Source organism: Hevea brasiliensis, chromosome 11, assembly GCF_030052815.1.
Source record: "Hevea brasiliensis isolate MT/VB/25A 57/8 chromosome 11, ASM3005281v1, whole genome shotgun sequence".
In the NCBI taxonomy this organism is placed as follows: domain Eukaryota; kingdom Viridiplantae; phylum Streptophyta; class Magnoliopsida; order Malpighiales; family Euphorbiaceae; genus Hevea; species Hevea brasiliensis.
Window position 1 is genome coordinate 6,397,228 of NC_079503.1, and position 23,161 is coordinate 6,420,388.

Genomic DNA, 23,161 nt, shown 5'->3' on the forward strand with positions numbered 1-23,161 from the left:
CTGAAACTGGTGTTGTCTTTGATAATCATTAAACAAATTGCTACCATATATGAAAGGTTTTATGCCAGGGACTTCTTCTCTCATGCACTAGCATGCTGGTTGCTAGTTGATTTGGCAATGTTAAAGTACATATCATTAGCCTGTTTTTCATTGTTTATATTGGCAAGTGTTATGCTGTTTGCTTACTGCAGTCTTTAACTAAATGTTACTATCGTTTTATATCTTTTTGTGACAGTGATGAAGCCATTGCTGCATTTGTTGAGACCTCTGGGGAGCTTTTAAAAGAACTTTCACTGAACAATGTCAAGAAGGAAAATGTCAAGAAGGTACCTCTCTGCAATCCTCTCTCTTTTCTCTTTTTCGGGATAAATTTTTCATTTGGGGATTCCTTAAAGAGTTTCCTTGATGCAATTCCCATGTGAAATTGCATCAATCAGTGTGGTTATGCACTTGTGGTTTGGTTTGGTGTTGCAATTTTGATGTTTTTTGAATACTTCTCATTTTTGGTTGCCAATCTTTAAACACGCTAATTTTTTTTGTCCACATAAAAATTTTTTTTTTGTTGGTTTGAAGGCCCTGTCGAGATTGAGGTTGGGCATTTCTTAAATTACAAGATAGTTACTGATGACAGGCATGTGTAACCTCTTTTTAGGTAGGCCACGGGACAGTCTTATCACTTGCCAGAAGTTCAAGAAACTTGCTCAGTTTGGATTTATCTTGATGCCGGAACATGACAGATGAGGCAGTGGGTTTGATTGTGGATAGCTGTTCATCATTGGTGATGCTTAAACTTTTTGGATGCGGTCAGGTAATGAACCCCTTTTAATGTTAAGTCTTCTAGAAAATTTCTATATAGCTGTCATACAATGAGGAAATTCTATGGATCCGTTTCACCCAGTGGAAATACAGTTGCTGGACCTTGGAGTTGTAAGTTGTCATGGTACTTTCTTTGCAGATCACAAACGTGTTCCTAGATGGTTAGTCGAATCCAGAATTAGAAACCATTGGTTTGAAGATGTCTCCAGTACTGGAACATATTTGGGTACCTGATTCACCAGAATTTCCATTGCGATATTCCTCAGTGCACTCTTCTTTGTAGTATAAAGTAGTTGGTATACGTGATGTTAATAGTTGAAAAAGTTTTTGTATTAAGCCAAATGAATTACAAGGATGCGGTTAAGCTCTCTAAGGTCTACTTTTGTTCAATTAAATCTGCTACTGCAATGTATGGACTTATTATCCGAGAAACTCCAATTACTTCTTTTTGGTAAATGAATCACCAATTACTTTCAGGTAAAGACTTGAAGGGGAAAACAAAAACTAGGAAAAAAATGTGATGATTTTATTTCCTTTATTTGTGGATGTTGGTACAAGTAAATATGCGCAAAAGATTCTCTCACTCTGTGCTAAACTAGTGTAGCATGCATTTGCTTTTCTTACCAAAAAATCTAGGTTTGTATGTGGAATAGATCATATCTACGAGAAGTGGAAATTGCAGCGACACAAACAAGGAAATTGGCAAACAAGCCAAGGCACCCACTGGAATAAGCATCCATGCCTTTCGGTTGCAAAAGACTAGATAAAGTGTGGCACTGAAGGCTACCATCATGGATGTTATGGAGAGGAACAGAGTAACTAGACCGAATATTAACCTTTTGGGAAGAGAATAAAGAAAATCAGCTTCTGCATATCGTGCTGTGAGAATGGACAAGAACATTAAGATGGCGGCTACTGATGAAAAGAGGGAGAGTGCATCTGATACTGCAAAGATTATAATGATTTTTGTTTGGAGAAGATTGGATAACCATCGTCATTGTTGTTTCCGCCAGGTACTGTGATTGCTGCAGCAAAGATTACTGTAGCAATTAGTGCTGCTGCAACTGTGCATGAGCTTGCTGTGTCTTTCATCCATTTCTCACCTTCTTTTACTAATCTCTTGTGTTCCTCTGTAAATAACATTGCAGGAGTTCTTCCTTCAGAATTTTTATCCTCTTTGCAGGCAAGTTGTACAATCTTCTCCACTTCCTGTATAAATTAGTGCTAAACGTGATTTAGATCAATTTCTTCTTAGAAATACAGAATGAAAGTCAGTTACCTTAAACCAACGTAATTCATATTGCATCTGAAGAGCTGCACCAGAAATGAGATTAAGTCGGTGTTGAGGTGCCAATTTTCCAGCCAAATGCAAGATATTGTTACCAAAAATATCTTCAGAGACCAAGAGTCGATGTTTGTAGTCACTAATTTGATATAAAAGGTTGAAAACGTTTTCTTGACGGTTCATTACTGCAATATGAAATAGGTTATGGTTCTCATTATCTGAAAACCAAATAGCATGAGGAAATGACTCCATTATTTCTTCCATAATTTCATAAATCCCCAACTCTGCTGCCAGAAGAAACGGTCTTCTAAGCATCATGGAAGCTTTCTCATAATCCAGACATGCAATTTCAGTGCATAGGCATTTGATGAGTTGAAGTGTTTGGTGATGCATCAATTTTACGTCCCGTATACCCTTCATGGGGGGAACTGCAATAGGATCAAGCTCATAGATGGGATGAATGCATATTGAAAAACAGCCAGCTTAAGTAGCAGTGTGCCTGTGTAATACCTAACATTGCAAGGATTCTCCATGAGAGCCTCACCAATGTTTCGACCACTGTATGGAAAAAGAAAGGAAAAACCTAAAATTACTCAAGATCAGAGAGGAAACCTGTAGATGCAAGGAAACCGTTAAGGATCCAAGTGATCACTGGCAACAACTCAAGGTTGAAAGTCACTTGCACTTGAATTCCAAATGTACGGCCTTATCATGCAGAAGAAATTTCAAGTATTCAAGGGAAAAGGGCACTAAGACGAACCAGAATTTCTTGCTCGCAGAAGTGGAGATCCCGTTACAAGCTGATGATGTTGCGGATTCTCTACATCTACAGCACTGGGTTTGCCTCCGGAATTTAACTTGATTGGAGCACCTTCAATTCAAGGCAGCAGTAAAGAATCTTGAACATCATGGAACAAAAATAGAAAAGGAAGAGAAAGGATCTAAGATTACACAATTTAAATTCTACAGCTTTTGAAGTCTGAGATACTCACAGCAATGAATTAAGCGATGCCAGAAATCGAGTTGTATACCACTAGGAAATGCGGATGGTTTTGATGCCATTGCACTCAAAAGCGATTCACCACCATAATATTCAACTCTAGCTAATGGAGGATGACTTTGAACCAATTCCAGGGCCAAGTCTGCAGGAATATTTACATCTAATAAAAAGATTTGTTCCCGCAAAGCAAGAAATAGATCAGGAAAGCCTTGACAATAGCTAGTTACCATAGAACCCAGCAAGAACAAGAAGATTCATAAAGAAAACACCAGGTTTATCAGCAGAATATTCAGCTGCCTGCAAATAATCTCCATTGACTTCTAATAAATAGGAAATCATCTCCTTTTGGCCATGGCGAGCTGCCTCAAGCAGAGGGACCCCCCCATCACGGTTTCCAATCTGAGGCAAATTTGGTTGCTTGTTCACTATCATTATGGCCGCTCTGGTATTGCCGACAATTGCGGCAATAGAGAGGACAGTGTCACCATTGGAATTTTGCAAGCCCAACTGGAGTCTTGACATCCGGTTTATCAAATACATGACAATGTGATTGGCCATTCCAGTCCCAACAGCTATGTGAAGAGCAGTGTCCAAATTTTCAGTGATCCTAGCCTCCAAGGCAAGTGGATCACCACTGCAGATGCTTTTAACGGGCTCCAGGTCGCCCTTGAGAATAGCTTTATATAGTGGCCGGTATGTGGTCAGATTTCTTATGTTCAATGCAACACCAAACAAAATTCACAAACATCAAGTAATGCTCAACTGAAAACAAATTAAAAATTAAGGAGGAAGAACCATTAATCACCATGTGATGAAGAGGATGCCATGCTTGATCCCAGATGAAAATTCAAAACGGAAATCTTTTCACGGGTAATGTAGATTTGGCACCCAACTTCAAATTATTTTCTTGGTAAGTTTTCCTGGGTTTCCTTCCATTAAAACTTGTTGGGATGACATCATGACAGTGGTTACGAGGAAGGTTCCTGGCGCTGAGCTTGAAGTCCTTGTAGCCGATTGTGAATTAGTAATGGATTTATAAGTCAATTGTGTGCGGATTTTTGTAGCTCCCTGGTTCAAAGAAACTTGTGATAAAAGGGAACCCATCCAGAAGAAAACAAAAAAATTCCATTGCGAATTAGGGGGTCTAGAATTAAATTAAAAATTATACTGAGTTAAATTAGAGTCATATTAAATTAAATTTATTTTATTATTTTAAATTTTTATTAATAATTAAAATAAAATTATTTCAAATTACAATTGAATAAAAATTGATTATATATTATAATTTTTTAAATATAATATGTTTAATTTTTAATATATATATATATATATATTACAATTAAAGATTATATAATTAAAAATAATATTATATAATATATCATATAATAATAATTAGTTTTAAAACTTAAATAATAATTTAGATATAATTTTATAAAATTATTTGAAAAATTAAAATGTAAGATGAATAAATTAAAATACTAAAAATTATATTAAATCAAACATAAAAAAATTCTTATGAAAAAATAAATTTAATTCAATTCCATTTTTAAGTAGACATTTAAATTGGAATGCATGCTCTAATATGAGTGACAAATTAATAAATTTTAACTCAATAGTACTAAAAATTGTTAGTTTTTGAGTTCAAATTCAGTGGCAATTGGAATTTACAAGTCATGCTTTGTGTTGATCGTTCATCCATTTCACTTATCGTGATAAAACCTCCAAATATATGTAATCTCTGTTAATGAGATTGTTAAATCCAAATTCTACATAGGCATAGAATATGTTTGCTGGTTGCTGGTCCAGTTTAAACAAATCTCTCTGAAACTCAAGCTATATACATATATTGGATGTAGAATGGAACAAGAATTTCATGACACATATATTAGCAGCTTGATTAAATGAGCTTTTGAAAATAGTAATTACAGCAATGTTTACAATTAGTAGTATGGCTAAATGGTTGTGCTTATCTGCCTCCCTGTTTCGATCACTTGTAAACATCCAAGTATTCTACAGTTCTTGTATATGATGTTTTCTATGTTTCCTGATAAGGAATTTGTATTGGAAAAACTTTTATACCCTGCAACAAAGTAGGTAAGTCTTCTCTTCTAGTAATTGAGAGCTTGCAGCTTCAACAATCTGATAAAGGATGCAACTTCCGTATTAGTCCTCTTGTCTATCAAAAATCAGAAGCACAAATGAGCAACTACGTTACCTCAAAGCCCATCTTTTCGTACAGTTCCTGTGCAGGTGTGTTGTTTCTATGCACATGCACATACACATGTTCTACACCTGTAAACCAAAGGTGGAATCAGAAAGGAGCTTGCCAGTTTATATATCAGCTTGCACCAATTCAGATGCTTTCCAAAGAAAAGATGCGTGAATCTACCATTAGATTTGGCTGATTCAACAGCAAAATGTAACATGTTGCTTGCAATCCCTTGGCGACGTGCTGATTTGGCAACACACAAATTTGCGACATAGCCATATGTACTTGGGCCCCTCCGGCAGAAACTGCGGAAGATAGGAACCTTCACCCGCTCCTGTGAGAGAGATAATTTGCTATGTCAAGAAAAAAATTGATCAGATGAATTAATTGATAGATTAACACTTCAAAATTAGACAGAATGCATTGTACCCCTGGAAAGGTCTCTCCCTGCAATAAGCACCGAATGCTCAAATCAAGAGTTCCAACTACACTTTTCAGTACAGTGCGTTTTACATTTTTGCCTTTCTTTCTTACCTGATAAACATAACATGAGAGTAGCTTACAGAAGCTTTGCAGAAGCACAGAGAAAGACACCAATGGCAGCACAATCCTCTATTTTCTTTTTTCATCAGACAAGAGAAACTGAAAGAGTCTTTAATTTAACAAACTTTAACTTCCAGTGAGTAAAATCTAGAGTATAACTTGTTCTATCATTTTCTCTTCCAAGTAAAGATGGATATTTTAAACTACTGTAAAAATCAACGTACCGCAACAACACAACAACAGTTTTGTCCATGTAGACCTGTTCGACGCTTTTTTATGGCATGGAACTCCTGCAAAATATGAAAACAGGAAAGACTTTCATGAAAAAGTAGATATTAGTAAGCAAGGTAAAAGAAAAAAGATGGTATCCACTCCTACCTGCTCTGCAAACTTCCTTTTGTGGTTATCAACATATCTGTGTTAATCAGGGGTAGCTAGAATCAGTAATTGTCCAACTCTTCCACTTATGTGCATTAACAAAATCATCAACCCCAATTGAGGCCCGGGCCACGGTGTCGCCAGGAGAATATTCTCCAGAGACATCATATGTTAGTGGGCCAAAATCGTAAACTGGTAAAGAAATAAACAATAATGGGTGTAAACTTGAATCTGGGAGTACCTGTAGCAGGACTCAGTTTGAATAAAATCTGAGAGTAAAATAGTGGAGGCCAGTTTTAAAACCATTCCCTCTAAATTTTCTCAACCACATTAAACAATTTACAATAGATAATGCATAGCATGCTTGCTTTATACACATAATTCTGGATGGTAAACCACCAATCTGGACTACCTCACTGGGATTCATCATTCCTCAACCAGATGAGCAAAAATTTTAAATGGAACTAAACACATTTTATATCTGGAAAATCTAGTTTGTTTAGACAAATTACGCACCGATCATTTGTTCGATCTTCCCAGTGGCTTTCTGCTCGTAGCCAGGCTGCTGTCTACAACAAAATAAAAACACAGCCACAAATTAATCATGAACATAAATAGCCCTTGTGACTACGGAAAAAAAAAAAACAAAAAGAGAAAGGGCCAGAAATGAAAAATCATAATTTTTTTTCTTTTTTTGTATGGCTGGGAATATTTGGAGGGAAAGGAACAAAAAAACAGAACACATGAACATAATTTCACAGCAAAAGCGACATAACCTATTTAGAATTTTTCATTTAAAAAAAAAAAAAAAGAAACAGTTCGTCTGAGATAAAAGGAGATCAATAGTCTACCCAGAATTCTTCATCAATTATAGCTTCTCGTGCCACAAATTGCCCAAATTCTAACTTGTCCTCATGTACCAAATCCTTTTCGGGTATTTGAAGACGGTCAAATCGCAGATCAGGTAGCCTCGAGGTCTCAATTTGAGAAATAGATGGTGCTGGAAGTTGTATCGATAGCCCTTCCTTCTTCCTCGTTTGAGAAGACCTAGAATCCATGGCCCTATTGGTCCAAAAACCAAAAAGAAAAAAAAAAAAAAAAACATCTACATCAATCGAATGGTTTCCAAAATTGGGTAAAGAAAGAAACAACAAACAGGCAAATACTTACACTGTCAAAGAAGCAGCGATCCTGTGAAATCTTGGATGATTTCTGAATCCATCATTTAGAAAACCAGAGAAGTCAGGTCCGTGAATGGAAATAGTCGACATCAGAGCCGGCAATCTCCACCCCAGATTGTCTTAAATAAAAATTTTCAATCTTTTCATCTTACAAAGGAAGAGAAACCGAAAAAAAGGATTTTTTTTTTTTAATTTGTGTGTGAAAAAAACTGGATAATAGTTGCAGGCAGCGAATAGAAGAAAAGGAAAGAGTGGGCTGGGATGATGTTATAAGATACAGCAGAGACAGCAGTTACAAGTAACAACTGCTTACCTGTCGAGTGGTGGGCCAGAAGATGATGATGTAGTGGATAAGACACAACGCCAGTTATTTGCTGCAGCTGCTGCCATAGCACACTGCTTTCTCCTCCCACTTTGATCTGTAATTTAATTTTTGTAATAATTGAGTGAGAGGAAAAAGCAATGCGTCTATCCACAACTGCTGCACTAATCTTTCCTTTGAATCCCTTTTTATTAACAGAAAAATGGTAAATGCGAGGATTAAGGACAACCCACAAATATAAATTTACATTATCTTGTCAAGAAGCTTTCATTTCAACAACATGGTGGAATTTCTCTTTCTTCCTTTTAACTAATCTTATCCAATGCGATATTACCTCATTCTTTATCTTCGGATTGTTTTAATGGATAAAGTTTATCCTATATTTTTTCTATAAAAAATAGGATTAGCTCAACTGGCTGATTTTGGTTTGATTTTAAGTCTAAATCAATAACTTCGGTTCAAGATTTAAAAGGAATTAAATCTTATATTTAATGATTTCTTTTAATTCTGGTTTCAACTTTAGTCTAATTTCGATTTTGATTAAATTGAACAATTAATTTTTTTAATTTTTATTTTTTTAAAGAAAAAATTTTGGTTTAATTTAATATCAATTTGATTTCATTTGATTCCGATTTCTGATTTATTTGCGTCCCAAACCAGCCTGCAACTAATCTTTTAGAATATTTTACGTTAAAATTTAATTTAATTTAATTCTTTTAAAAATTAAATCTTATATTTTCATAAAAAATTATGTATTTAGAATATAATTTTAAAATAATATTTATTCATATTTTTATTAAAATAATTGATAAAAAATAAATATTTTTTATTTTTTCTTTATTTATAAAAAAATGAATATAACTTAAAATAGAAGAATTAAAATTTTAATATAACATTTCATTAAATAAATTAAATTATTGCAAAATCATTTTTTTTACATAAATTAAAATTTTTTAAATTATTTTTTAGTACAATACAATTTTATTAAATTTAAAAATTTCAAATATGAAAATTCCATTTACAGGCGCCTTTGAGATTGAGCGACAGATGATACAACCCCATACTTGGCCTGTCAGCCCCTCAACTTATATTAGAACTAGACCGATCCACCCGAGTCAAACTCAGGATTTGACCGGATCAACGATTTTGGTTCTTGAATTAGACTAAAATCGGTCTACTGGTCTCCCTTTCCTGATTCATAACCAAAATCGGCCTCATTTAAATTTTTCTAAATTTATTTCTTTGACTTTTTTTTCCAGGCTACATGAATGATGTTGAGCACTTTTAATTATTAGACCATTCTCAATTCTCAAATAAGACATATAATAATTTTCAAGATTTTTAAGTTAATTAGCATATTTTAAATTTTCATATTTAATTAGAAAATTTTAAATTTTTTTAACATTTTAATGGATTATGTCACGACCCAACCTAGGCCTGATCCTGTACTGGGGGTGGCTGCTCCTCTACTTGAGCAGCTCTAGGCCTCCTATCCCGCCTCCTCGGGGCAGGCGCCTCATCCTGTGCCGACATCTCGTCCGGCACATCTGGTTCTGGTGCAGTGGCAGCTCTCCTGCTTCTACGCATTTCCCTGAAATTCAGCAGCATTAGCCCACAAAATTCAAAACTGCACATTACATAGCTCTATAGACTCATGTTTACACACAATATATAAAGCAGAAACTAGAAGCAAAGATAACAATGCAAGACGAATATGGACCCTATTTTTCCGCATGTGACTCCTAGTAGACTATTCCCAACACTTAGACAATTTTTCCCTAAGAATCTGGAGCCTAAGCTCTGATACCACATTTGTCACGACCCAACCTATGGGCCGGACCGGCACTAGGACTTAGGCCAGCCTAAAGCCCCCGAGGCCCGTAGTAAGCCTAACTGTTCATTTACCCAATTCTAAGGCCCATTTGGGCCCAATTTCAAGAAACCAAACGGACAGAGTCCGACCATAAAATGGACTTTCCAAGGGGAGTTTTCGACTCACCTGACCTGTAAACACAATAAATACTCAATTGGGGAGCTCAGCTCACCCTCCACATACTCATCAGCATAAAAATAAATGGGAGCTCAGCTCCCTCATCCAATCCATCAAACATGTATAGAACATTAAGTTTACAGGTCCAAAATAATAATTTAGTTTACAGACCCAAATCAAATAAATATTTCTAACACATGCAGAAATTCTAAGATTTAACAAGTTTATACAAACATTAGTAATCGACCTGCGAGGGAGAATGCAGGTTAACCTCAAAAATATCCTCCTGTGGCCTGGAAAAATTTTTGAACAGGAGTGAGCGTTCGACTCAGAGAGTAAAATATCAATTTTAACCATAATCTCTATAACTATATAAAACTAATGCACCCTGTAGAGTGAAATGCAACATCAACAATATTTTCACATCATAACATCAAAAAGGTAATTTGGAGCACTCACGCACCCTGTAGCATCAATCATAATATATGGGAGCTGATCCCCTATACAGCTCTCTTAAATCCAACCTGGTGCCAGCGAAGAACTCAAGCCGGACTTTCGCTTAATAAACCAAATCGGGGGTCCCAGCGAAGAACTCAAGCCGTGACTACCCGTCCTGTCCATAGTCCACACCACATCACAAGCACACCAACGCACGCACACTGCTCCAAATTACCATAACAATATCATGGCACTTTAACAGTTATCAATGCAACATAAATCGTGCCTAGAATTTAACTACATAAATATATGCATATAAGTGATGCATGGGCATGCTTGAACATATAATAATAGTGAAATTACAATTAAAATTAATATTTTACTCACAGACTTGACGATGGTCACCGAGGTGGGCGGAGGAAGAAAGGTCATCGGCTCACTGACAATTTTATTACAATCATTTAATAAATTTGACTCAATACAAACAAAGAAAAAGACCAATACGTCCTAAGTCGTAGAAAATCCGGCTGAGTCTCCCTATACCTAGGACCTACCCAACCTGCAAAAGGGCTCAAAACACACTTCTATATTCACAATCCATATGTCCACAACTCAATCACATCACACAGCCCCTCCTGGGCCCACCAAATCAATCATCCATCACAACATGTAAAATTTCAATTTAGTTCCTATAATTGACCATTTTTGCAAAAACTGCCCAAATAAGCTCTAAAAATTCTAAAACTTTGCCCTGCAGTCCTTAGCAATATTACTAGGCTATTGCAAAAAGAATCATAATTTTCTAAGCTACCACGAATATTTTATGGATTTTTAATCCTATTTAAGCACTAGAAAATTACGAAAAAGTAAGGTTCGGGTTTACCTTTGTCGATTCCGACTTTGGGGACGCGCTCGGGACGTCTGACAATGGGGGGATAGTCAAAACCTCGATCCAATTCGGAGACTTTTCCGGTAACGGGTCTATCTGGCCGGAAATTCACAGACTCGGACAACTGTCGAATTTCCGCGAATTGAGGATACCTACACGAAGCCCATAACACGGGGGTTAGTACATAAATTTTTTCAGAATTTTCTAAGCTCATTTAATGCTCGGAAAAACACTGCAAAGTTCCGTGGGACAGAAAAACGGTGTCGAAAAATTTTGAAATTTATATCTTCGCGAAGCTCTCGATTTGTGGAGCGCTCTGGTACTCTCGATTTTCTCGTGGGATTCACGGTTTTCGAGAAATCTAGCCCAAAAGTCGAAATGGGCTAAAAACTTCCCGAGCAAAAATTGGACAAACCGCTTGATGGATTTCGACGTTCTTGGTGTCTATGGAAAGCTCTCGCCGAGTAGATGATTTTAGACACAAGACCCGGTCCAATTGGTTATCGGATCTGCCGGATTTTGGCCGGGGAAGCCGAAGCTTGCGAGGAGGAGTTCGCGGGGAGGCGGCGGCCGGTCGGTGAGTGGCGGGGAGGTGGTGTCAGTGCGAGGCGGGAGGAGAGAGAAAAGAGAGAGAGAAGGAAGAGAGGTCGACGCGCGCGGGGAAGGAAAGAAGAAAAAGGAAAAGGCCGGTCTGATTCGATCGGTCCGATTCGGTCCGGTTCGATTCAACCGGTCTGATTCAAGATACAAAATTTTGAATTTTTACTCTGCCTCGGGACCGAAAACGAGGTCCAAAAATTTCAAAAAAATTCCAGAAAACTCAGAAAAATACGTAGACTCCAAATATATTTTTAGTTTTGCCACGTGGTCTTTAAATGAATTTTTAAAAATCATCAAAGTTTATATTTTCGGAAAATCGAACCTGATTTTTAAAATCCGAAAAATCTCAAAAAAATTCCTAAAATTTAAATAAAATTAAAATACCAAAAATGCTCATAAAATTTAAAATTTTGGGGTGTTACAGATTATATTGATGATTTTGAGTATCTTTAATTCCTTGAATATTTATAAATAAGGTCAAAATAATTTTGATGAATTTTTAAACTAATTTTAGATTTCTAGGGTCTGTTTGAAATTTTTAAAATTATATATTTTTTATCATTTTTTTTAGATTATATAAATAATTTTGAGAATATTTAATTATTAGACTATTCTCAAATAAGTAAATAATAAATTCTAAATTTTTTTATATTAATTAGTATATTTGAAATTTTTATTTTTAATGAATTCAAAAACATACATTGGGTTCGTACACAAATATTGAATTTTTTTAATTGTGTGAATTTTTATGAATTTTATTATTATTATTATTATTATTATTATTATTATTATTATTTATGTAAAAAATAAATTTTATAAGAATGAATTTTATTTTCATACTTTCTTTAATTGATATTACATTTTAATTAATTATATACCATGAATTCCTTATTCAATAATATTAATAGCGGGTTGCTAATAACAATTTTTTTTTTAATTTAATGTTTTTATAATTATGTGACAGATAAATTAATTGATTAAAAAAATATATATGACAAACATATATGGATGATGATCGATCTTTCTATATTGCGTTGTCAAGTGAATTTACAAAACGGATTAGGCCCGCAAAACCAGCGACGGCTATCCGTGTGGTGCGGATCTTCGGACGAACATGCGGATGCATAGATGCCAACCCTCCGCCATATAATTTTTTAATATATTTTTATTATATTATTTATAAATTAAATCAATTAAATTATTTTATATTATTAACAAATGATATTAATTTTTAGCTATAGTCTGACGGAAGTGAGCAAATCATTGACTCACTTCTTAAATTCAAGAAATAATTGATTTTCCACAAGCACATTCATACATATATAAAAGGCCAACTCACAAAGTAATACCCACTGCTACAGTGGCCACTACAGCAGTGACCCCAAAAAGATGAAGAGATCAGCAGTAGAAGGAAGAAAAACACACACACACACAAATGTGGCATTTATAATTTTATCCCTCAAAATCAGTTTTAACCCATTGCCCATATTTGCTCTTCATCTTCTCATCAAATTCCTTGGCTTTTATCTCCGCAATTTTGGCTGCATTTGCCATGGACTCCTCTTGTACTCTTGCAATCTTTCTGCTTCTCTTTTTCGCTGCAGCCTCTCTTTCTGCATCCAAACTTTCATAATCTCTTACCCAACAGTTATGTACAGCGCAGCTCAAAGCTAACACCATTACCTGCAGAATAAACATTGCCATTAAAACCCCACATTCTATTCTCACTAAAAGCTTCGCCTCTCTGGGGTCTCTTGGGGATTTGAGCATTGAAAGGCTTGATTTTTCTCTTGTAAATAAGACTAATATGCTTAGTACTTGTCCAATCAAAGAGGCAAAGTGAAGCGAAATGTGGGTTACGAAACAGAAATGACTTAGCTGAGAGTAAAATCCGACAAACGAGCAGAGAAGGGAGATGCAAGAAACTGTAAGTAATGCCAAGCCTAGAGAAGTTGGTGGCATTTTTAGGAGAATAATGGGTGCAAGAGAGGCTGAGGAGAGGATAAACAGGGTAAAATTTAAACACGAGAGGAGAAGATTTGGGAAAGAGCATGAGCTTCTGAGCTTAGAGGAGGCCATTTTGGGGTTGATAGAATCTATGCTCCAAGATCTTTGCTTTGAAGAGGGTAGAAGATTTGAATTTATATAGCAGGTGGGATTTGGCCGTTAGAGGCTTGGAGATTGTGACACAACGGCTAGGACATTAGACAGACAAGACCCACGTTATCACCTCGAAATCAAATGCGGTATCATTCCCTCTGCTCCTGGTTCAAACTTTATGGCTTTCGAATTTAAAAACCCACTTCTTCTCTTTTTCTTTTGTTGCAATCCATGCCGCCCTTCAATTTCATTTGCCTCATCATTAAGAGGGTAAATTACAATTTGAGGTATAACATAGTCGACAAATCAGTCTCTGATTTGTTTTTAATAATGATCTGATTTTAAAATCTAAATTATTTTAATAAATTAATCACTGTTTTTCATTTTAAATAATTTAATTTCTGAAATTTTATTTTATTCGTAAATTAATTTTTATATCTAAAATTTATATTTTTATTTAAATAATTATAAATATAAAAAAACATTTAATATTTTATAAAACATTTAGATAATAAATAATTATTTAAATATATAATTTAGATGTAGGCACTATATATATATATAAATATAATAAAGTCCAATCGCAAATTCTACTGTTCATAGAACAATGTGAATTTTAGGTAATTTTGTAATTGTGAGGTGAAAGAGGGATACTTGTGTCTTTGAAAAAAAAAATTTTTTTTTTCTTTAAACAAAATTTCAATTAAATTGTTTCAAATTAAAATCAATAATTCTCTCTCAATATTTCTTTAAAGATTAATTGGAATAACAATAAACTATTGCACAAAATAGAACTCCGATTGCTTATTCTATTACAAGTTTTTATTTGATTATAAATTTTAAACATGATATCTTGGATTGAATTGAGTCCTCATATCATGTTCAAATTAAAATGGGGGCGAGAAATTGGATAGCGGCAGAAATGGAAGTGAAGATTTTGGTCGCTTGGGCACAAATTTTCTAGCCCATACATGCTTCCCATTGATGTTGAATTTTGCTTTGTCCAGCCCATTAAGAATCACCTCAATAGTAGCTGCTGAGTGAAAAACAATGCGAGCAAACAGTGCTTGCTCATGAGACTCCACTTCTTGCATGTGAAGAGACTCGATACAATCCCCATAAGCACTGGTGAAGAATTCCCTCACTTCCCATTTATGTACAGGATAGCCCTTAGAGAAGGTAACAAACATGGTCCTATCCTCTGGAGGGACCCCAGTTTCTTGGGTACAAGAAAGCATCATATCTTTAGGACTAAATTCAATTTTAGGAAGCCTAGATTGAGTGGAGGATGGTGGAATTTTCTGAGTATCTGGTAAGCCAATCTGAGCAGCATTTCTTTCAATGGCTTGCTGCATTATATCATATAATGCTCTGATGCATACCTCATTCACATTTTTTGCCACCCCTTGAGTTGCACCCAGCCTATTGTCATGGAAATATTTGAGAGAGATTTCATTCTCCATTAGACTTTGCATCAGAGGGATATCGTTGTTTTGGCAAGCAAATTGGTCATTGTTTATGCAGCTGAGGCAAAGGATTGCCTCATCTGCTACTTCATTTATCAGAATATAAGGCAAGGAAAGGATTTTCTTCACCACATTGGCGCAACCCATTCTTTCCAACCACAACCATAAGGCCATTATTTGCATGGATTCCACAGGATCCCTCCATAGATTGTTCACAAGGAGCCTGTAAAGCTCCCGATCAATCGAATGAAACATCTTGAATTCCTCATGTGAAATGGATGAAGATGATGAAGAAGCCATCACGCAATAGAATATAATGCTGGGTGATGCCTTGTACAGACCACCAAAGAGCTGCTAAAATTAACACAATCGTCACCATCACCATGCAAGGAAACTAATTAAAGAAGAGAAAAGTTCCATTGCATATCCGAAATAATAGAGAAGATCAATCTAAAAAAGAAAAGCGCAGCTGAAATAATTAACAAGATACATCTATCATGCACATATGGAGCCTTAAACCAGCAGAGGAACACAAGTGAGTGACATAAATAGAAAAATCATGGGAAAAAAATAGCATGCAAGAAGAAAAATGAAACCTGAAGGTGACCCTTAATTCTCAGATGATGCCTCCTTTCTTACCAATAACAAACACTAGGCGCTCTTCTGGTCACACCATTATCGTTGAGTGTAAACCAATTTATAAGCAGAGCTAGATGTCCAAATAGAAATTGCAAACAGAAACTGAGCTAGAATCATAATTTTATTTCTATCGATGAGCTTGGTTGTATTATCAGAACTTTGTTGGACACCCTTTTATTTTTGAGAAGGAAAATTGTAATTTATGGCAAGGCATAATTAATTAACGATTCTTTGATCTTTCTACTGCAACCAGAGTTGGGTCATTCATGGTTTTTCCTCTTTCAGGGTATGGAATATCTGGCAATTAGAAAATTCTTACAAATGTCCAACTAGAATAAAGGACCATAGTAACTACTAGCTAACTGAATGTTCTCGATAATGTCAAGCAGCCTTAGCAGCCTTATCTACTTTGCCAATATAACCATGTTTTTCACATACATGAAGACATATTACTTGCATGATAAATCCAGATTTAAATTTCTCCTCCTTTATTTTCATATTGAAAAAAACTATATTTTCTTATTTCATTTTGAAGTCTGCTGCATGTTTTATAACTTAAAAGGGAAAATTTGTGAAAAAAAAAAAAAAAAAACTCACTTAAAAAATTGAGGAAATGTGAATTTCCTTTCTAGAGAAAATTTTGTTGGGCTTCATTAATTATCTATTCTGTTGATTCAATATTCAGTAGAAGAGTAATGGTAGCCACCATCTTTATTATTATTTTTTTTTTATTAACAATTGCTTTTAGTATTTGCCATATTATTGGCCACAACATTTATTTTTTTTAATAGTTAATGATGAACAGATATGTTAATAAGTAATAAAAAGAAAAAAAATTAAATTTATATTTTAATAATAAATAGGAAAGAGAAATAAGAGAGAATTTGAAAAAAGATGTGACTATAAGAAACTCGAGTTCATATGAGAATGATTTAAATAGTTATATATAAATTTATGCATTTTATATACACATTTCAATTAATTTTGCACACATCTTAATATAAATATTTAATGTAACGGTTGTTTAATTTATTCTCATATAAATATAAGATAAACTTATATTAGATGTGTTTTTTTTTTAAAGGATAATGTAAATCAATAATATAATAAATAATAAAAATGACTTTCAATAGATATGGTGGACTATTTACTATATTCCAACTTGAACTTATAAATAATCAATCATAAGTTTCAATATGACATTTATTGTTCTAAAATAAATTCATCCGAAATTATTCGATTTATAATATAAAATATAAATCATACTTAAAAGTTGATCAAAAGATATTTAGTTTAAATTTCTGGTAAAAGAGAAAAGATATTTATTTTAAATTTGGAATTCTCATAAATGAATATATGTCAAATAAATCCATCATTAATAAATTATATAATAATAGCTTATTTTATCAAATTTTATATATATATATATACTGTGACAGAACTAAAGATTATTTTAAGTCAGATCATTTTTAAATGATTAATTTATAAATATGAGAAAAAAATTACTTATAAATAATACACGCAAATTTTTTAATCATAATAAAAAATAAAAATATATTAATAAAATATAAAAAATAAATAGTTAATTTCATTGAATAATAATTGAATGATTCAATATTTTATACTAGCTCCATAATTTAAAAATAAAAATTTATAAATTAGTAGGTTACAAATTTTTTTAAATTTAATTAGTTAAATTATTTTAAGTCAATATATAAAATATTAATTTTATTATGTACTGTGAAAGCGTGTAAACTATAAAAAAAAAAATAAATCAAACACACAAAATATTAATATTTGTGTTATTCACCCTCGCCATATAAAATTACATCTACGAACATGATCATCCACTGTTTATAAAATAATCATCATTACACACTAAAATTATACTATTTATCAACCCAATTAGATAGTCCTTCAATCTTCAACTGTGTGGGTAAGAACCCATCGTCAAGAAACAGAGTCAAATCCTTAATAATTAACAAAACTCTTCTCTACAATGTGCGATAATCTCATTTTATTGTTGAAATCCACTCTCCATGATTAGAGTAAATTGACAAATTGCAAATTAGGCCCATCATCATCAGAAATGAGATCCAAGACCACCTTAAGAGTCAAACTCCACTACTGATTTTCTAAATCTCATAACCTCAAACCATGAATCAAAATCTAGAATTTTGCTTGCATGGAAGTACAAAGTACCAAGTCTTACCAAGAAGCCAGCTACCCAGATACCCCAATCATCTCGAAGAACACCCACTCCACCACGTTAATCATTAAATACATATTTATTAAATTACATACACAATGGCTTATCTTGATTAATACATGAACTAAAAACCATACAAGTTAAAACTTTTTCGGTTCTGTCTGGTAAATTGGACTCTCAAGTGTAATTATTTATAATTTTTATCCATCTCGCTTGCTAGTCTTAGAGACACTATTAAAGTATTACAAAATCAGTTTAGCTTTATGCTTGATAGATCTACAATAGAGCTTATCTTTCTATTAAGAAGACTAATGTAAATTGAATTTACAAGGAGAAAAAAAAAAATCTACGTAGTATTCATTAACCTAAATAAGACATATGATATTGAAGAAAGTTCTTTAATGGTATTAGAAAAGAAAGGAGCATTCTCAAATATAGGAGATTCTCAAATATATGAAAATGTCATTAAGACTTTGTATGGGGGGCGGTTAGAAGTATAAGAACAGTGAAAAGAGATACAGAGACTTTTCATTCACATTAGGGACTATGAATGAGCTAACCAATAATATTCAAGATAATGTTACATGATACATGTTATTTACAGATGATGTCTTAGTGGATAAAACTAGTAAATGAGTTCATAAATGGTTGGACTTGTGGGGAAGGACTCTTAAGAATAATGACTTTGAGCTAACTAAAAATAAGACAAAAAATATGAATTACGAGTTTAGCTCTCATAGAAGAAATGAATGGGAGGTTCGATTAGATAGAGTTCTGGTGCCAAAATGCAATTAATCTAATATTTAAATTCTATTATATATATATATAAAGTAATAAATGAGGATGTACCTCATAGGATTAAAATAAAATAGATGAAATGGAGAAGTGCAACAGATGTGTTATACAACGGAGTGAAAGGCAAGTTCTATAGAACTATGACCATGCCAACTAGTGAATATAGAACATTTAATGTACAACATATCCACAAGATAAGTGCGTGTCAGAGGTGCACATATTAAGATAAATGTCTGATATTAATATAATTAATAAGATTAGAAATAAACAAATATACTATAGTAAATGCAACACATAGTGAGGATAAAATGAGTGTTAATTAAAATGATTTAATCATGTCCAACATAAAGAATCAAATCCTCTAGTGCGAAGGTCAATGGTGTCAAAAGACTTATAATTTTTTAATATTATTGCAAAATTGATCTCAAACAAAGCTAAAAGACCAAAAAGAAAGAATTGATATATCAATTCCAACTGATTTGAAGTTAAGACTTAATTGTTGTTAAGTGTAGTTGTCACTCTCTCTCTCTCTCTCTCCCATTTTTGTCTCCCTCCCATTTCTAACCCTCTCCATCTCTCTCTCTCTCATTTCTATCTCTCTCCGTCCCTCTTTCATTTCTATCCCTCCCTCTCATTTATATCTCTATCTTCTCCTCTCTCCCTTATTTCTCTCTCACTTAACTTCATAAATAATTACAATAGTCAAAAATTAAAAAATAATTTATCTTAAACATTAACGTTCAAATTAAACATAATACAAAAACAAAGCTAAGGAACTAAATAGTTTGTTTTTCGAAAGAGAAAGACCAAAATGTTAATAACAATAAAATACATGCAGAAAGAAACAATGAAACACATCAAATAGGACGCAAGGAGATCATACATGTTTTAAAATGTAATTTATTAGTTAATACTCATTTAGAAAAGAAGACAAGGTACTTGTATGATAGTAATAATACAATGAAACAATCTAGACATTTTCTAACAGCCATAGCAGACAAAATGTGAGAAGCAGTGCACCTCAGTGTATCTTCTTAAAATGCCCATACATGCTATGCCCAACTCTGTGAGTACAAAACGCAGAAGCAGAACCATCAAGTCAACTGCAACAAACTTCAACACTTGAACACTAATATTTTCAACTTCAGACTCATAGTGTGAAGCCAACAAAAGCCATATGTCAATGTAGTATATTGTCAATGCTGTCACCACAATTGTCAAATCAGCTATTATGAGCTGCGGCAGTAGCACATTGTAGATCAGAAAGGGAGAATGATCGCCAATGAGAGCTCCTTTGAGGTAGCGGAGAACATGATTCATTGTTGAGTGATGATTTTCCTTGCGGATGTAAGGGTGGAAGACAAGAAGGTAGTGATGACAATGGATGAGAGTCCTCCCTTTTACTATTGCTTTTAGAGCAGTTCATGGTCGAGCAAAGGGCTGATGTACTTCGATTGGAGTTTGCTGGTCTTTTTGATATGCCACTTGCATCATCTTTGGGGGGATAATTGCAATTCTTATCCCAGAAATTGTTGCGAGCTAATTGATTCTTGCGCTTCCTGTTATAGGGATTTTCTGGTTTTGCAAAATCTTTAATAGAGGAAGCAGAGGATGCATCTGCTAAACTTGTGAACGACTTCGACTTGCCATTATAAAACTTTGATATGCCTCTCCTGAAACATTCAGGAAAAGATAGTAAAGGCCAGTTTATAAGCAGTGCAATTGCAGGGTAGAAAATGCTACAGCAAACATACATCTCTAGTTCCAATTAAGCTTTTTGAGAACGGATGTCCTATGCCCATCTGTTTCTACAAGGTAACTGTTCAGGGTTCCAGCTACGGCAAATCAAAATGCTGGAGACTATACGCTTCAAAACATCAGCTTCTTTAACTAACAACTGTAGGCAACTCTCCCTCCTAAGGAAAGTTTCATATGTAAAAGGGCAGGCCACCTCAGCAAGCTCTTACACCCTATGTAAGCTGATTAACAACAACAACAACCAGATTGCAATCAATCAAACAGTTATGTAGCTTCTGGGTTCCATACCAGTTTACTCGTCAGATACTATGACTTCTTATGCTAAAAGTACAGGCTTGACCTTTCCTATAATGAGTTAAGAGACATCGAATCAGATTAATCATCCAAACCCAGATCAAGCCACAATTACATGAGCCATTTATTACTATAAATATTCTAGAGACAACATTACTGGTGTGACAATTCCAAAACCATTCATGAATTCAGAGTTTGTGACAGTCAAGAACTTGAATCAATTGTTTCAGGGATTCCCAATAATCCAATCTCATAACCTCATCAAATGAGAACAACAATGCATACTTAAACAAGATTCCTGAAACCAAAAGATTTTCCCAAACCCTAACAAGATTGAAAGAAAGACCCATAAAAGTTAATAGCTCAAAGAAACTTACTTGATAGGTAAAACCTCTTCTAAAGCTACCATGGAATCTAACGGCCCCTTATACAAGCTCTGAACCTCCGACTCATCACAATCCTGGCCGGAATCCTCTCCACCCGACAGGTCACTATTCCTCCCGATCGACAACGAGCTAGAAGAATCATCCAAATCATCCTCCCTCCTCTCCGCAGCCGGAAACCGCCGATCTCCGGAAAAGGCCCCCATAAACGGAGGCATCCGGTGGATAAAGGCAGAACGCTGGACAGAGATGCAATCCCCACTAGTCTGAAAGGCAATCGACATGAGAATAGGAAGAAGAGAAGAGGTATGGCACGTATTAATAGGTGGGGGAAAGAAAGAGGAATTGGTGAGATGATATCCGCAAATTGGGATGCAAAGACGTAGACGAGTGAATTAAAATGGGAAAGAAGATAAGAAAGAAAAAGGAAGAGAATAAATGTAAGGCTTATCCTGAAACTGAATGGGGGAAAAGAAAGAAGATTATCTGTTTCCAGATGTTTTCCACTTGATCTGTCAATTAATTTTTATAGGTAAACAGAACATTATCTGTTGCGTTACGATGTTTTTCTTTTTATTTATATGTACTTGAGGAAATTATCATGCCCTACGATGTTTCCAGTGTGTCCCAGCTAATGCCTAGAATATTAACAGGTCCCAAAAATAATTTTATTTAAATTTAAATTTATTAATAATTTTAATATCTAATTTTACAAAAAAAAATTAAATATTTAAATTCTTTATGGATTTAATTTTATCATTGATAAAAGATTAATCCTTCGAACAGTCGACGTTTAAAGTAAAGCTTCCTCAAAGCTGTATAGGAAAAGTTGATATTAAACTTGCATTTAGCATTGCTATTAAACTTGCATTGATAAAAGATTAATCCTTCGAACAGTCGACGTTTAAAGTAAAGCTTCCTCAAAGCTGTATAGAATATTTATGAGTTGATATTAAACTTGCATTTAGCATTGCTATTATTATATTTTACCATACTTATGCAACATTTGTTGGATGATGGTATGGATATGTGAGTTAAGAGGCTCCCCAAGATATGATTTTATACATGTGTCTGTGTGTGAGGAGAGGATGGGGCATAATTAAATTTTATAAAGTTTCTAATAAAGCATACAATTTGATAAAAGCCAGCTCTAAGCAAGAGATAGAACGGCAGCTGCAAAAAAGTGCTAATAGGTGAGAGCATTCGGCTAGTTTGATTTTAAAATGAATTAAACTAAATTAATTGAAAAATCAAAATTATATTTTTATAGAAATCAGACAATTAATATTACAGACTTAATTGAATTGAACCAAATCAAAAATTTTTAATTTAATTTAATTTTTCAATTTGGACTTGTTTTATTGGGTTGGACTTTTAATCGATAATGCAGAAAGCGAGAGACAATGTGAGACGCAGAGAGCCAGAGAGATTGTGAAATGAAGAGAGCAGGGGCCATTTTCTAGCTTTTCCAGATTTAGCTCAATAAAATTACAAACAAATTAAAACAAATAATATACAAATTAATAAATACAAACATTTTCTAGCTTCCCAGATTCTTCATGCTGATTTTGATAATCTCAATATACAAATCATCTTCTCCAAATTCCAAAACACCAAAATAAATCAAAGGAACTCATCTCATGGCGCCACAGTGAGCAAAGAAATCAAAGAAATAAAAAAGCAAAGCATTTAAAACCAATTATAGTAATCCTCATCCAATATTTCAAACTCAATGCACCACAGTAAAAAAAATAATAATAATAATAATAAAAAGAAAGCAAAGCATCTAAAATCACAGTTCTTAGGGGCCTGAGAGCTTGAAGAATTGCATCTGCAAGTGACTCTCTGCGACTGATGAAGAATCAC

At 34.0% G+C, this 23,161-nt stretch overlaps 5 protein-coding genes across 8 annotated transcripts; all 5 read right to left on the reverse strand.

Moving 5' to 3' along the window:
- Window positions 1–1,321: 1,321 nt before the first annotated feature.
- Window positions 1,322–4,137, reverse strand: LOC110652274 (uncharacterized). Of its 3 annotated transcripts, XM_058129773.1 has the most exons (8): window positions 3,907–4,137; window positions 3,329–3,820; window positions 3,094–3,243; window positions 2,862–2,972; window positions 2,612–2,659; window positions 2,096–2,529; window positions 1,920–2,025; window positions 1,322–1,841 (listed from the first exon to the last, which is right to left on the reverse strand). In XM_058129773.1, the coding sequence occupies exons 1-8, from the start codon at window positions 3,926–3,928 to the stop codon at window positions 1,771–1,773; spliced, it is 1,434 nt and encodes a 477-aa protein (XP_057985756.1). In that variant the 5' UTR covers window positions 3,929–4,137; the 3' UTR covers window positions 1,322–1,770. The 3 variants fall into 3 exon arrangements, with proteins under 3 accessions (XP_057985756.1, XP_057985757.1, XP_057985755.1); XM_058129774.1 differs by having other exon boundaries at window positions 1,322–2,025; window positions 3,329–3,810; window positions 3,907–4,135; XM_058129772.1 differs by having other exon boundaries at window positions 1,322–2,025; window positions 3,907–4,135.
- Window positions 4,138–4,970: 833 nt separating this feature from the next.
- On the reverse strand, window positions 4,971–7,949 carry LOC110635119 (GCN5-related N-acetyltransferase 6, chloroplastic). 2 transcript variants are annotated; one of them, XM_021784335.2, is made up of 10 exons: window positions 7,726–7,949; window positions 7,402–7,443; window positions 7,083–7,293; window positions 6,748–6,800; window positions 6,232–6,268; window positions 6,078–6,143; window positions 5,740–5,844; window positions 5,491–5,644; window positions 5,317–5,393; window positions 4,971–5,240 (listed from the first exon to the last, which is right to left on the reverse strand). In XM_021784335.2, exons 1-10 carry the CDS (start codon window positions 7,800–7,802, stop codon window positions 5,175–5,177), a joined length of 888 nt encoding a protein of 295 aa, XP_021640027.1. In that variant the 5' UTR covers window positions 7,803–7,949; the 3' UTR covers window positions 4,971–5,174. The 2 variants fall into 2 exon arrangements, with proteins under 2 accessions (XP_021640027.1, XP_021640033.1); XM_021784341.2 differs by lacking the exon at window positions 5,740–5,844.
- A 4,945-nt stretch (window positions 7,950–12,894) lies between these two features.
- LOC110635110 (uncharacterized) lies at window positions 12,895–13,785 on the reverse strand. Its single transcript, XM_021784327.2, has one exon. It carries the CDS (start codon window positions 13,728–13,730, stop codon window positions 13,104–13,106), a length of 627 nt encoding a protein of 208 aa, XP_021640019.1. The 5' UTR covers window positions 13,731–13,785; the 3' UTR covers window positions 12,895–13,103.
- A 766-nt stretch (window positions 13,786–14,551) lies between these two features.
- LOC110636319 (uncharacterized) lies at window positions 14,552–15,606 on the reverse strand. The gene has a single exon (XM_021785976.2). It carries the CDS (start codon window positions 15,515–15,517, stop codon window positions 14,639–14,641), a length of 879 nt encoding a protein of 292 aa, XP_021641668.2. The 5' UTR covers window positions 15,518–15,606; the 3' UTR covers window positions 14,552–14,638.
- A 4,138-nt stretch (window positions 15,607–19,744) lies between these two features.
- Window positions 19,745–21,829, reverse strand: LOC110635102 (protein OXIDATIVE STRESS 3 LIKE 1). Its single transcript, XM_021784316.2, has 2 exons — window positions 21,290–21,829; window positions 19,745–20,533 (listed from the first exon to the last, which is right to left on the reverse strand). Exons 1-2 carry the CDS (start codon window positions 21,577–21,579, stop codon window positions 20,083–20,085), a joined length of 741 nt encoding a protein of 246 aa, XP_021640008.2. The 5' UTR covers window positions 21,580–21,829; the 3' UTR covers window positions 19,745–20,082.
- Between the last annotated feature and the right edge of the window lie 1,332 nt (window positions 21,830–23,161).